Here is a 14,718-nt window from a genome sequence, read left to right on the forward strand (position 1 = left end):
GTGCTCCCACATTACAGGTGAGGAAATGGGCCTAGACGTCCACATGCTCATCAAGCACCGGGAGGACCAGACAGGGTCTCCCAACGCTGAGCCCAGACGGGAACAGGCACAGAGGCCCTGGGCCCTGGGCAGGACGGAACACCACTTGTAAGACACACGGGGAAACATGACTTTCTGGGTGCCACCAGCATCTCCAGCTGAGGGGCTGAACAAAGGCTCCACCAGAGGTTGCACACTCAGTGCAGAAGGGCGCAGAGCACAGTCCTGTGTACACCAGATCCAGGGTCACGCACTGGAGAGGGGTGGGGACGCGGGAGTGTGGGTGTGTATGCACCATGTAAAGGCATTTCAGATTTTAAACAATACCAGGTAGTCTAAAATACACACACACACACACACGTGCAGGGTTGTCTGGAGAACAGCCTAGTCCGGGCAGGAGGTGGAACCCCTGTGAGGGCTGTGTGCACTCTGTGCCCAGCTTGGTCACCGACACCAGAAGGAAACGGTGCCATTGGGGAGGGACCCAGGGAAGAGGCTGGGACAGTGTAAAGGTTTAACAGGAAAGCCGCCTTTAAAATTAAGAGGAGATATTATAGAATTTGAAAGCTAGGGATATCAAATTCATGATGTGGATACCAGCTGACCTCTTACTGGCGATGAAACATGACGACCTCCCCCCAAGTTGAGTACACTTGGCACCACGCACACCGAGATGCCAACAGCCCTGATGGGGGCCTGCAGTGATGGTGCCATGTCAACTTAGCAGCCACGTCCTCACGTACAAGGAAAGTGCTCCGTCATCCAATATCTCGAGTATTTAAAGCAAAATAAAGGTGCCACAGATCAAATTGCACACCCTGACGAGCTCAGATTTATGAGGGAAAAACACCCATAAAGATGCTCTGTCTTTGCTGGATGGTGTTGACTAAGAGCAGTTTCTTTATTTTCCTGGTGGGCGACATGACAGATGTATCTAATAGCATCCCGCGACATATTTATTAAAAACACGCTGGTTTTGATGACTGCCCTAGATGAGGACGCATAAGCACTGCTAGTCACATTAAGTTCACGCCGCTGAGGAGGAGGCAGTGTGACGCACCAGGCAGAAGGCTCCGCCTGAGCTGCCCGGCGAGAGAGGCTGGAACGTTCTCGGCCTCAGCGGCTGCTGTGTCAGCGTTTGAGCTAGTCCGGCCCTAGTTCTTTCAATCAGGCGCCAAGCAGAAGCATAAAAGGGAATTGGTTTTAAATGAATAAACAAAGATCAGACGTCTTTTATTGAGGTCTTCCTGATGCTTATGGGAAAGCTCTCCCCGATGAGAACAGTCCATTGATTCAAACCCAGGGATGAGTTAGGGACAAACTCATGGGATGGAAGGAGGCCTCTTTTTTTTGCCAGAGACATCATTGACAAGCCATTCATAGGAATCCTAATCCTCTCTTGGTGGTGGGCTTGTGACCCTGGTCTGCCTACTGAGATGTAGTGGGAAGTCTGATGGAGCTTCTGGAAAAGATTTTTCTCCCAGCTAAGAGAAAAGTGCCTGAGGACAAAGCCCCCTCCTTTTTTCATCCATCTCTTCCTTCATTCTTGGGGTGCTGTCATATGAGGGTATAATTATTGGAGCAATGGCAGCCACTCTGTAACCATAAAAGGCCAAAAGAATGGAAGGTTCAGAACCCAGAGCCTGGACACGATTGAGCAGCGGAATCAACCTTGCAACCTCCCACCTGAGCCTTCCTGTGACGTGGGCTAATTACCTGTCTTCATTGTCTTACTCATTACTAGTTGGGCATTCCATTTCTTTTGTTAAAATTAATGCAGATAGAATTGTTTTAATCTTACGATAAAGAAGTCAGGTAACTTGCCTACGGTGCCACAGCTGGCAGCGGCAGAGCCAGGATGTGATTCCAAGTCTGTGAGCTGCCTTCTTACTGAGGCCATGACACTGCCCTGCTGTAGAAGCATGTGCTGAGGGGACTGGATGATCCAATGTCTGACGTGTCTTCCAGCTCTGACGTCCCAAGACTTCAGGACTCTCCAGGCCCTACCCTTCCTGTTGTCCAGGATTAGTCCTTGACACCATTCAAGGACATTCCCATTAGACTATGCAGGACCAGAAATTGGAGACCACACCCACATTGGATGGACTTGTCACTTATGAGCCTGGTCTGGGAAGGCGAGCATTGACACGTGCTCTGAGTGTAGGATGCTGGCCGTTCGATTTCTGAATCTCCCATGATGCCTAGCACAGAGCAGATGTCCAAAACCTTTGCCTGATCAATGAAAGTGAATTCACAAATGGTAGGTTCTGCCTAAATTGAGGCCAGGTGGTCGTCTGTGGATTTACCTGGCCCCAAAATTGCCCCTATGACCAGCATGGGGCAGGCAGGAAGGGTGGAAGCGTCACATTTACACTTTTGAAACTGGCCCCACATGAGGTCACCAATGCACAGGCATCATTAAATCTACACTTTCCAACTCGACCATGATGGCTGTAGCCGGGCCTGGCCCCTCCTCGTCTTGCTCATGGACCGGGGGTCTCCTGGTCTCCAGAGGCCTGTACAGAGACATCCACGCTAGGGGCTGATGGACGGGACACCGGGGCTGACGGGGGGACACTCGAAGCTGATGGGGGTCACTCAGGGCTGACTGGGGGACACAGGGCTGATGGGGGGACACTAGGGACTGACTGGGGACACTCGGGGCTGACTGGGGGGACATTAGGGGCTGAGGGATGGGACACTAGGGCCGAAGGGGCCACACTGGGGGCTGACGGGGCTCAGCTCCCACACTCACCGGCTTGCCGAGCTCGGACCCCTTGAGGAAGTCGTCCACCGAGGCGCCCCTCCTCCTGACTTCCGGGGACTCGTAGCTGTCCTCCTCGTCGGAGTTCGTGTACTGTCCGCTGCTCCTCTCCAGGAAGATGCTCCGTTTCTCTAACTTGGAAGGAGAAGGGGAAGAAACGGCTGAGGGAGGCTGTGGGGGGGCAGGCATGGCGGCGGCCGAGGGGAAGGAGGCCTCCAGGCTCCAGTGTCCTGGGCCCCACCCTTTCCTTCTCGGACCCTGCAGCCCCCTGGAGCCACCTCGTGGAGGGACGGGGTCACATGACCCACCACGCTGGCTCTCGGGCGGGTTTTCTGATATGGCTGCTGTGACAAGGCTGCTCCCCTCCCGTCCCCTCCCACTTACCACAACTATTTCTCGACTGTGCTGGGTTCCTACGGACACCAATGACATTCTCGTCTCCCTCCATTTGACACCTTGGCCTGGCTCTAAATCTCATCAATTAACATTTTCTTCAACAATGAATCTCAGAGGAATCTGCTTCCACTCCACACCTTCTGGAAGGTGGGCTGGCCAGGACCCTGCAGCCCCGGCTTTCCTGGGCCCAGTCTCTGGCTCCAGCCCACTCTGGGGGTCTTAGGGTTGCAGGATGCGTGGCTACCATCGGAAGGAGCAGAGAGGGGCAGTGCTCACCTGCCAGGCCCTTCCTGCCCCTGGAGCTTGGCCTGAAGCCCCAAGCACTGATGTTTGGGGCCTGGGTTTCTGCTTTGTGGGAAATCAGAGCAGTGGGGCAGTGGGCCCAACATAAATGTGCATGTTCTGAAGGACTTCCTCTAGTCAGAAGCCACAAATTGGTGTTGAATTGTTGTTGTTTTTTTTTGCTGAGGAAAATTGGCCCTGAGCTAACATCCGTGCCCATCTTCCTCTATTTTGTATGTGGGACGCTGCCACAGAATGGCTTGATGAGCGATGCATAGGTCTGCATCCAGGATCTGAACCCACGAACCCCGGGCCGCCAAAGTGGAGTGTGCAAACTTAACCACTGCACCACCGGGCTGGCCTCTTGAATTGTTTCCTTAAGAATTAGTGGCCAATATTGACCAAATTAGGAGATATCACATAAAAGCCTGGATTTCCAGTTTTTCAAGACGTGCTGGAGCGCTGTCACTGCAGCTCACATCCCTCCTGGTGTCCTGGACGTGGCCCGCGTCACTCAGCTCTGACCTCTAAGGGTCTGCGCCCCTACCGAGTTTCCCTGACACGGCCGCCAGTCCCCGGGATGCCCAGGAAGTTGTCTCCCAGCAGTGGCACGGACATCTCCACTTGCACCTCAGCGAAGGCGCTGCCAGGAGTCACGTCCTGGTGAGACCCTGCAGTCCAGCCAGCCGGGGCTGAGAGGACTGCTGTCCCTGTCCCAGGGCCCTGAGCACGGGCTCGCAGCAGACACGCTGGGCACCTGGTAGATGGATGCATCCCGGGAAGAGATGGGGATTTATCCCATCAGGGCAGGGCTCCTGGCCCAGCTCAGCTCCCCGCCAACTCCCAGGCATAACTTCACAGCTGTTTCTTAAAATCTCATGTCTCGTTGCCCATATCATCTGGAATATGGCCCCACCATAATCTAAATACGCCTTCTCCCCACGGCCCAGACAATTTCTAGTAACAGGCATGCAAATATATTTATGTGTACGTATGTCTATATGTGTATGTATGTGGGTATGTATACATGTATGTAGATATATCTAGATGTGTGTGTGTGTGTGTGTGTACACACACACAGAACCCTGAAGTGAGCAGAGCCAGGAGGTGTGCCTGCTTTAGGAACATGGGTCCCCAAGCCGACTCCAGAAGGCCCCTTTCAGATCCCTGACAGACCAAAGCCTGGTTGGTGGGTTATTCACCCCCATTTTCTAAGCCAGTTTGGTAGATAACCATTTCCTCTGATTGTCTGGGTCCATATTTGCAAAAAACCCAGCATTTTTTTTTTTTTTTGTGAGGAAGATCAGCCCTGAGCTAACATCCATGCTAATCTTCCTCTTTTTGCTGAGGAAGACAAGCTCTGAGCTAACATCTACGCCAATCCTCCTCCTTTTTTTTCCCCCAAAGCCCCAGTAGATAGTTGTATGTCATAGTCGCACATCCTTCTAGTTGCTGTACGTGGAACGCAGCCTCAGCATGGCGGGAGAAGCGGTGCGTCGGTGCGCGCCTGGGATCCGAACCCGGGCCGCCAGTAGCGGAGCGCGCACACTTAACCGCTAAGCCACGGGGCCGGCCCAAACCCAGCATTTTGATTCCATCAGGATCAGGCCTAAATGCAGCCCAAGGGGAGGGTGAAGGACACACGTGGCATCCTTCCTTCCAAGTCGAGGCAGTGGCTCTGAGCGTTCCGAGCGCTTCTCTCTGCAGACTCGCGGGTGTTGCCGGAATGTTCCATCCCAGCTGGGCTGCAGGGACGGAATGCATTCCAGGAGCAGTGGAACCAACGAGGAAAAACCCAGCCTTACCCTGCTGCTTTCGGCCACTCTCTGCGCAGCTTCCCGGGCCATGGCCTTGGCGACGGAGGTGGAAACTGGGGCCCCCTGCGGCTGCGGGAGGATCCGGCTGGGCGAGGGCGACCGCCTCCCTGGGCCCGGGCCCTGTAGGCTGGGCGCTTCCAGCATGTGCCCGTGGGCCGGGGCAGGCGCCCGACTCTGCTCCCAGGCCTCGTCCACTCTGACGTGGGGACCCAGGTGTTCATCTTTGGTATCGGGGGCTCCAGCACTTGCTAATGGCTTCGGTGTGGGAGCAGTTCTCGGGTGGGGGGTTGGAGGCACGAGGAGGTCGGCGGGAATGGCAGCAACCACAGAGTCTATGGACTCGCCCTGTGCGGAGAGGGTCCGCACGGTCACACACTTGGCTTCCAGGCTCCGCAGCCGCACCAGCTCCACGGCTGTGCCATCCGCCGTGGGGGCGATGACCTCAGCCACCTGTGCACAGAGAGAGCCAGCTCACAGGCCGCCCTGGGCATGGCGGGCAGCTCCTCTCCCTGCACCCGTGAAATGGGAGAGGCCAGCCCTGGGATTGCCTCTCCTGACCAGGGACTGGGGCCCCAACTACATCCGACTCAAACCACGCTGCACAGCCTGGGAATCAGATAAGTCTCAGAGAGGGGCCGGGCTGGGGGGAGGACTGCCACCCCAGGATCTGCCCAGCTTTGGGATTTGGAAGGGCCAATTAAGCACACCCCTTTTCTTCCATGTTCAGCACCAACTCAGAAAGAGATGCAGGGCTGCAGAGGGACCACACATAAGGTTTATTACTGCCAAAGCTGGGTGGAGGGAAGGGGCGAGGCAGAGGCCAAACTGGGCTTCCTACTGCAGTGGAGAGGACAGGACTGCAGCCTCTTCTGTACCAGCAGGGCCTGTGCGGGCTTCCCACACGGAGTGGGGAGCAGGGGGCAGTCATGCACCTGCAGGAGGAGGGGTCAAGAGGGGAGTCGTGCACCTGCAGGAGGAGGGGGGCAAGAGGGGAGTCGTGCACCTGCAGGAGGAGCTCTCACAGAGAGAGCAGGAGGTAGCTCAGATACTCACATCTGTCTATCTGATACCTCACCCCTTGCTCCTTGTGGGGAACGGGGTGGGGAAGGTGGAGGACAGACAGGAGCCTCCCCAAGCCCTCCCCAAAGGCAGCTGCGTCTATTTCATGTTCCAGGACAGGGATGGGGGCTGAGATTATGGGTTTCCCTACAGTCAGCATAAGGACAGGCTTGTTTCTCAGAGTCAAGGCCGGCCATTTGTCGATGTGCAGACCCTGCAGGGTTTCCCAGGAGGGCTCCCCTTGGGCATTAATACCATCTTGCCAAGAATCAGTTTGTTGGAATTCACAAGCCAGTCATGTCTTGAGGGGCTCTGGTATTGTGGGACTCAAGACTTTGGTGGACTTTTAATACTGGGAGGAGGAGAACAAGAAACGTCCAGAGCAGGGCAGATAATCAGAGTGGGAGGGAGGCAGTGAGAATTCTGGAAGGAGGGAGGACAAAAATGGACGGGGGTTCCCCGCATTCTGTGGCCGGGCCCTGGGGTGGCGGTGTAGGTGGTGTTTAATAAGTGCTGGTGGATCTCGGGGATTGAGTAGGGAGAGGAGACGCTTCCAGTAGTCAACTCCACACTGAGCTGGTGTCAGGTCAGTCCTGGGTGCACCCCCCCAACAAAAACTCACCCTGTGTCCCTTTGCATACACGCCGTAGCCCGTGACGTCGGCTCCGTTGGACAGCCCGGTGGTCGTCAGAGTGGGCGGCTTCCAGGAGACCTGCACGCTGGCCGAGGTGGCCCCAGCTTGGACAGTGACATCTTGTGGGGGGGCAGGAGGACCTAGGGGGGACAGAAGGCAGAGAAGTTTCACGGCATGGCCTTTTGGCTGGTCTCACCTGGAAACGGAGTCACGCGTCACGCGTTAAAGTCACCAGGGCAAGGAAGTGAGATTACGAAGTGTGGAAGCAAAGCAGAAAGAGCGAGGGAAAGCAGCAACTCCTGGGATACGACGCCGTACGGTTACCTTAACCTCGGCATTCATTGTCGCTTCCGGAACCACCTGCTCCCTGGCTCTCAGCCTGTGCGATGGGACAGAGCTACCTGGACCCGTCTCCAGGCCAGCCTGTGACTCAGGCTTGGCCAGTCAGCCCCGTGATCGGTTCAGGACGGGCCAAGGAGATCCCAGCGTTTGGCAGAGAAAAGAGAACCCTCCCTCCACCTCTCCCCTCCTCTCCTGCTCCCCCATTCCTCTTTCCACCTACTCTCTGTCCCTCTCTCTCTCTCTCTCTCCCTCCCCTCACTGGACTTAAGAGGACGTGAGCCTGGACCGCAGAGCACCCATCTTGCCACCTGGTGGGAGATGGAGAGAGACGGGCCCTGATGAGGCCCTTTGAACCTGAGAATCCAGCTCTGCACACGGACTTTCCAGCTGCACCCGCAGACATGCTTCCTTTTGTGCCTAACCCGGTTGGAACTGTGCTGGCTGGACCCTCCGAGAGAAAGTCTTGAGCAGCTGATTTAAGCAACAAGGAGGCAGGGCTCATGTCACTGGTGACGTGGTGACAGCAGGACCCATTCTGCACTGAGCCCACGGTGGGCCCCTTTCCTCTAGGTCTGTGCACGGCTCCCCACATCCACCTGCTTGGAAGGACACAGCATTTTATCTGGAAGGAACATGTTTATAACCTTGAGGGAAGGCTTGACACGCCCCATGGCCTGGCTGAAGCCCCTGGCTCCAGATCTCTAGGGATCTGCTCACTGAGAGTTTCTGTGTGCCGAGCCTTCTGCTCACTCTCATACCTCATCTTGCTGATCCTCACTCCATCCTGTGGTCTCAACACATCCCCACTGTGCACAGGGGGACACTGAGGGAAGTCACTCAGCTCCTACATGCGGGAAGCAGCATTCACCCCAGCACGAGCCTGTAGCCCACTGCCAACGGCACATCGACCCCCCTCTTGATAATGAGCTGTGATAAAGGTCTTTAGAACCTCTTCACAGCCCGGCTCAGAGGTTAAATTCTGCCCGGACAGTTCCATTAAATACAACACAGTCCCTCAGTATCCTTAAGGGCAAAGGTCAAGCACTGAACCTGGTCTGGGACTTCTCTCCCACCCCTCTGCGGTGAAGTGAGGCCACAGCAGAGGGCCAGGGCTCTGCGGGTGAAGGAGGACTCGGGGAGCGCTGCTCTGCCAGCTGTAGCCCGTCTCTCCACACGGGCGCAGAGACGGCTGACCTGGGACATGCTCTGAGGTCACCATGCGGGGCCCTCAGTGCAGCACCCCCCGACACCCGAGTCCAGATGGAGCTAGGATCACGAGGCTGCCCCTCTCCTCTCCTCCCAGGGAAGCTCCCCCCATTCCCTCCACTGGTTTCCCCACCCACAGTCCAGATCCTCCTCCTCTGGGCAGGCAGTGGAAATAGCCTGCTATGGAACAAGGACAGGGGCCCCTCAGCCCTCCCGCCATGAAATGACACGGCGAGAAGATGCCATCTATGAACCAGGAAGTGGGCCTCACCAGACAGCGAGTCTGCAGGCACCTTGATCTTGGACTTCAAGCCTCCAGAGCTGTGAGGAATCAATGTCTGTTGTTGGAGCCCCCAGTTTATGGTCATTTTTTGTAGCAGCCCCAGTGGACTAGGATACCCCATCACTGGGAGTCAGCCTACGGGAACACGCCCTGAGCTCGGCGTCTTCTCCCGGATCCCCACTCCCCTCCGTCTCAACGTGAGCTTCTCAGGAAGCCCTTCCCGACTGTCCCAGTGGATGTGCTCATCTCTCCTCGGAGTCCCTGGCAGTCCCTGTGGTTGGTGCCCCTCATTTCTTCACCCCCAGCACCGATCACAAGACTTCACAGGAGGCAGCAGTGGAAGGAGGGTCCTCAGTATCCCAGTATCATGACTGACATCCCGGTGGTCAGGCAGGAGACCAAAAGTCGTTGCAGAACATGGATAAGTTGACCCTTTATAAATTAGTTCCTACCCAGACGCTCCTCTCCTTAAAGCAGTGCTGTCCCACCCACCCTTGACCTTCCTGCCTTGTGGGTCAGACTCTGGTGATTATGGATTTCTCGAATAATGGAGAGCTCAATGAAAGAAAAACTGAATCCGTCATGAATTGAGAAGCCAATCCTGCGGAAGACCTTATGCGGTTGGTAAAAATGATCCCGGAGGACGACTGGATTGTTTGTGAACCTGCTGAGAAATGAGGATGGGCAGGGCTGGGTTAATAGAAGAGAAATCCAGCAAGGAGAGCATCAAGACAGGCTTGTCAAGGGAATTATGTGACTGTCCCAGGACTGAGGCAGCCTAGAGGTCACATAGCATGCCCTCAAATATTTGCCAAGGAGGCTACTCTTCCCCCGATGTTGGGGCCCCCATCCTGGCACAGCTGACCCGCTCAGAAGGGCCACCTTGTGTGTGCACCCAGCAAAGATCAGCACGACAGGAATTTCTGTGGGTCCAGGTGGTAGCTGCCCCTTAGCACTGGGATTCTGATAAATCAAAGGACAAGCAGGCCGAGCAGGCTCGTCCCCCTCATCCCGTCTCCTCACAGTCTCCCGGGAGCATGTGTGGGAAGGGAAGGCAAGGGAGCCCATCGCCCCTCCTGTTACAGCGGAGAACGCCGAGAAGGAGCCGGCGGTCTACGTAGGAGATGTGCCCAGACCCAGAACAGCGTGGACAATGGGACTCCCTGTCTTCTCTCAAATCCGCCCACATGGGAGAGGGAGAAGGAGCAATTCTGGAAGGAGCGTGGGCGCTTCACTCACTCTCCCATGGCTGGGAGAGGACGCCGAGTCACCCAGGATGGTCTCATTTTCCCCGTCTTTTGTAGGATGAGCCTCTTGCAGATGCAGGTGTGAAAAGAAATATTTTCAACAACACGGCCCCTAAACAAAATCCAAGTATTCTTTCCCTCTCATGCGTGCGCGCGCGCCCATATTCCACGCTTCCTGGGTGATTGAAGGCATTTTCCAGGGAAATGGTGGCTGCCTGCAGTGTTCCCCCCTGCTCCCTCCCACCCCCTTCTCTCCCTTGGGGCCCCCGGAAGGATGGGCTCACCTGCGGGCAGCGTGGAGAACTCCACGAAGGCCTCCTTCTTCTCCCGCTGCTCCAGAGGCAGCTGCCACGGCATCTGGTGGGGTTTGGCCAGAACCTTCACCCTGTAGGCCATGTTGGGCCTGAGGTTAAAGAACTGGTACTTGTACCTCGCGGCCTTGACGATGTCAAACTCCTCCTCGTTGAGGAAGATCACGTGGCTGTAGTTGCTGTTGGTGGGCAGCCAGGACAGCTGGGCGGAGATCTGCGTGATGTTGTCCACCCGCAGGTGCGAAGGGGCCACCACCACGTCCTTGCCCACCAGCAGCGTGCACCGCAGCCCGTCCGAGCTGCCCCTGCTCGTCACGCACTGCACGGAGATGCGGTAGGTGCAGGCCGCCATGTCGAGCTTCTCGACGAGGGCCTTAGTTCTGCCGCCCAGCGTGAGGCTCAGGCGCGCCTCCCCGTCCACCAGCACGGCGTAGCTGCTCACCGCCCCCCACCCCGGCGGCACCGCGGGGGGCTCCCAGCCCACAATGACACTTTTGGCGAGTTGTTTGATAAGGGTGATTTTTCTAGGGTAAGGCACGATGTCTTCTCCAATGTCGTCGATGTTCACATCCAGCGTCCCCGCGCCGTTGTCGGTGACGGAGTCCGTCTGAGTGGGGGAGTGGAGGTCGAAGATGCGCTCCCCCTCCACGCCGAAGCCGGAATGGTTGATGAAATTCTGATCCTGCTCGTTTCCCAGCACACTTGCCAGTCTCGACTCGTTGTCCTGGACAAAATCCACAAAGTTGGAGGGCACCAGACCCCTCTGCCCGTCCAGGAGTTCGCCTGTAGGGTAGAGGGACAGCGTTATCCCCCAACCGCCCCCTTGGGCCCTGAGTCCTGGAGCAGACTCTGCACCTCTCTCTGATGGGCCATGCGGGAAAGCCGCTCGGGTACAGTGGGATTCCTCAGCTCTTTCCAGGAATCCGCTCACGTCACCTCCTCAGGGCCTCGCCCCCATGACGTGCACCCCGTTCTTGCCGTCTGCCTCACCCCCCATCAGTTCATCTGGTTTTCTCCATGGTGCTCTCCGCAATCTGAAACTTCCGTGTTCACCTATCTGCCTGTGTCGACGAGCCCTCCCAGCTGGGGTAACGCCCACGGGGGCGGGGACCTTTGTCACCACAACGGACCGTCCTAGAGCGACATCGGGCACACAGTAGGTGCTTGGTTAATGTTTGTTAGAAGGACGAACAAACATGTAAATACGTGGGTTTCGGAGGTTAAAAAAGTCAACGTCTCATTATTATTTTTGATTGGGGGATCACACGAATAGGGATTAAAGGTGACTTTCCCCCTTGCAAAGCACTGTGTCCATCTTAATGAAGTTCCCGACGTGTCCACTGGGGGTGAAACCAGACTATCAATTTGGTGCCGGAACCACCTGTAAGTTAAGTGGCAAAAAGATGCCATCAAACCAGTTCTTGTGGCAACAGGTAGTCACAGTGGGGACCCCTCTTTATTTCGTGAAATGGCCTAACTTCTGTGTGTTCTCATTGCTAGCAGGGCTCGAAAGCCTGCTAACAGCAGTGGCCCCGGAAACTGAGAAACATTGGAGGAGCTTCAAAGATGACGAAGTTTGAGTAATCTTCCAGCACAAGCAGGCAAGGGCCCCGTCCCCGCCACATCGCAGGGTGTCCGCAGAGGGACAGCTTGAAGGAGGCTAAGGGACTCAGGGAGGCTGGGAAGAGCTGAGCATTATGGTCTGCTCCCAAAGACCCCTGACTCAGGGGCTATGCGACTGGCCCGGGGGAGGATGCAGCCATTTAATCCACCCTGTATCCCACCAGAAGGAACAAAGCCTCTGACTCTGCTCCCGACCCCACCTAGGGAGTGGGTCCTGAGACAGTGACTCTTCACCTCGAGGATGTTCAATAAATACAGCCTCCTTTCCACACAAGGGAGATGATGGGGATGATGGTGCGATGACTAGCATTTATTGAGCGACTACTGTGTACCAGGCCCTGTTCTGACCTGTTCGTACCTATGAGCTCGTTTATCCTCACAGCCACCCCACAAGGTGAGAACTACCACTGTCTCCATGCTACAGCCAGGGAAACTGAGGCACGGGGAGGTTAAGTAAAGATTCCTGCTGTCAGACGGACAATGGGACTCTGAGCTTGGCAGCCTGTGTGTGATCAGGCCTCTGGGAAGCTTACGTGGGCACCAAAGCCTGATGTAAACGTTCTAGACATTTCCAGTGAGGGTTTTCTGGCAGCTGCCTTGGGCACATATTTCTACACTGGTGTGAAAACCAGTGAAAGTAATGTGAATTTATGTTAAAAGTTCAAACTCTTTTGCCACCAGTCGTGGTGAAACTTCCCGGTGGAGGATCCACAGCCCCTGACAACACTCCTGGGAACTGACGGGAAGTGGCTCAGCCCACAGGCTCCTGAGCATCCCCGAGGGCGGCTGGACCTCACACCCAAGATCACCCAGGACGAGGGCTGAGGGACATCGTCAGCTCTAAGAAGACTTCCTAAGGTCATGGGAGAGAAACCTGCTGATTTAGCAAGAATTAGTCCTCTGTTCGGGGGGAACCGGGAAGAAACCAAGACCCTGTTATCTCTACGGGGCAACTGAAGAGCTTAGGCAACTGAGGGATCTTGATTTACGAAGCTGCTGTGCCGTCACACGCTCATCCTCAAGCTAAAAAGGTGACAAAAGGTCGGCACTTCGGGGGGGGTTCACACTTTCCGATTTCGGATTGTGGGCGGTGGCTGTGAAGACGTGGGGCCAGACCACCCTAAGCGAACAACAGAAGCTGAAGGTCAGTGGGATGGCGCTGAGCCAGGTGAGGCACCTGGAAGGCACCTTGGCGCTGCTGGAGAGGACGTGGGCTGGAGACCCGAGGCTGCTGGGCAGAAGATGGAGGGGGAGGAGAGACGTTTTGGGAACAAGAGGGTCCGTCAACCCCGCGTGCCGGGAAGCTCTGCAGAGACTAACGTTATAAAATATCCCCCGAGGGGCAGAGGTCTGCTTGGAGTTGAATATAGGAAATCCCACTCATCATCAGAAAGGGGAAACCCCATAACTCTGGCAAGCAGGAGGGTCAGAGCAGAGGACTGGGGCGGCCAGAAGTGATTTGGGAACCTGGCCTGTCTATGGGGCCCCTGGACAAATTAGTCTGGTGGGTGGAGCGGCCCCGTGTGCACCGACCACCCCCCACACCCTTACAGACCTTCGTAGAAGCCATCCTCATCCATGTCCCCATAGACATAGAGGTATTTCCCCGCCGTGAGGGGCAGCTCGGCTTCTGGGTTCTCATTTGGCCCATCGAAGGGGTTGTAACTAGAGGAAGAAACAAGATTCATTCAGGAGATGCGCTCGATGGAGACGGATCCTGGCCCTTCCCTCGCAGAGTGCGGGCCTGGCACGAGGCTCCTGTCTCCTCTTACTGGGAAATTGCAGACCCACACGATGGTTCAGTGCGAACGAGTCCTCTGCCCTCTGAGAATTCAGGCCATTGCTGCCTTGCTCACAGATGCAAAACAAAAAGAAAATTCTGAAACCAAGTTGAAAACTCAGAGCCCTTCCTATTAGATGACATGTTTACGATTCTGATACTTCTGTTCACACCTGTCACTTCTACCATGACTAGAAATTTCCAAATTAATAAGTAAACAAGAAAATTAACTCTCTGATCTTTCAATATGTATTATTTAGTGAAGGTAAAATCATATTATATATACTATTTACTAATCTGCTTATTTCTTACACTTTGCAATATGGCAGGACTATCTTTTCACTTCATGAAATATTCTATCATATCCTTTTTAATGGATGTATAATATTCCACTGAATAGGTTGACATACTTTATTTACCCAATTTCCTGATGTGAGGCATTGACGTTGCTTCTAACTTTTGGCTAACATAATCAGTGTTGCATCAAACATCCTTATAAACATATCTTTGCACACTTCCACACTTTTTTCCTAAAGACAAATCCCTAGGAAGTATATTTGTTTGGTCAAAGCATGCACATTTTAAGGTCTTGTACATACTGCCAAAATGCCCTGAAAAATGATGCACTGTTTTACCTTCCCCTCCCCTTAGGAGTATAAAAGTGTCCACATTCTCAAGTCCTCCAAATATGGGAATTAACATTTTTTAAAGTCATGTCCAGCTTGCAAATAAAACATTTGTTAGGTGAATTTTGGATTTTCTAATGAAAAGATTTATTAATTTAAAATAAGAGAAAAGCCCTCAGCAAGAAAATTCAAATAACATTACTGATGGTCGGAGATGACAGCCATGCCCTGTAGAACGATAATAACCACACCACAATGACCCACACCAGCAGCACCATGAAGTGCACTGACACTTTCATGTACATGTTT

At 54.8% G+C, this 14,718-nt stretch overlaps 1 protein-coding gene across 1 annotated transcript in view; it reads right to left on the reverse strand.

Moving 5' to 3' along the window:
• RIMBP2 (RIMS binding protein 2) overlaps positions 1-14,718 on the reverse strand; it is a 114,888-nt gene that overhangs the window by 33,083 nt on the left and 67,087 nt on the right. The window contains exons 8-12 of the mRNA XM_087423465.1: positions 13,559-13,668; positions 10,354-11,163; positions 6,980-7,131; positions 5,287-5,748; positions 2,795-2,938 (exon numbers count right to left, since the gene is read on the reverse strand). Of these exons, the coding sequence (XP_087279591.1) occupies positions 2,795-2,938; positions 5,287-5,748; positions 6,980-7,131; positions 10,354-11,163; positions 13,559-13,668 (1,678 nt within the window). The remainder of the gene's footprint in view (positions 1-2,794; positions 2,939-5,286; positions 5,749-6,979; positions 7,132-10,353; positions 11,164-13,558; positions 13,669-14,718) is intronic.

Source organism: Ceratotherium simum, chromosome 35, assembly GCF_057802395.1.
Source record: "Ceratotherium simum simum isolate JZ-2026a chromosome 35, ASM5780239v1, whole genome shotgun sequence".
Lineage (NCBI taxonomy): Eukaryota > Metazoa > Chordata > Mammalia > Perissodactyla > Rhinocerotidae > Ceratotherium > Ceratotherium simum.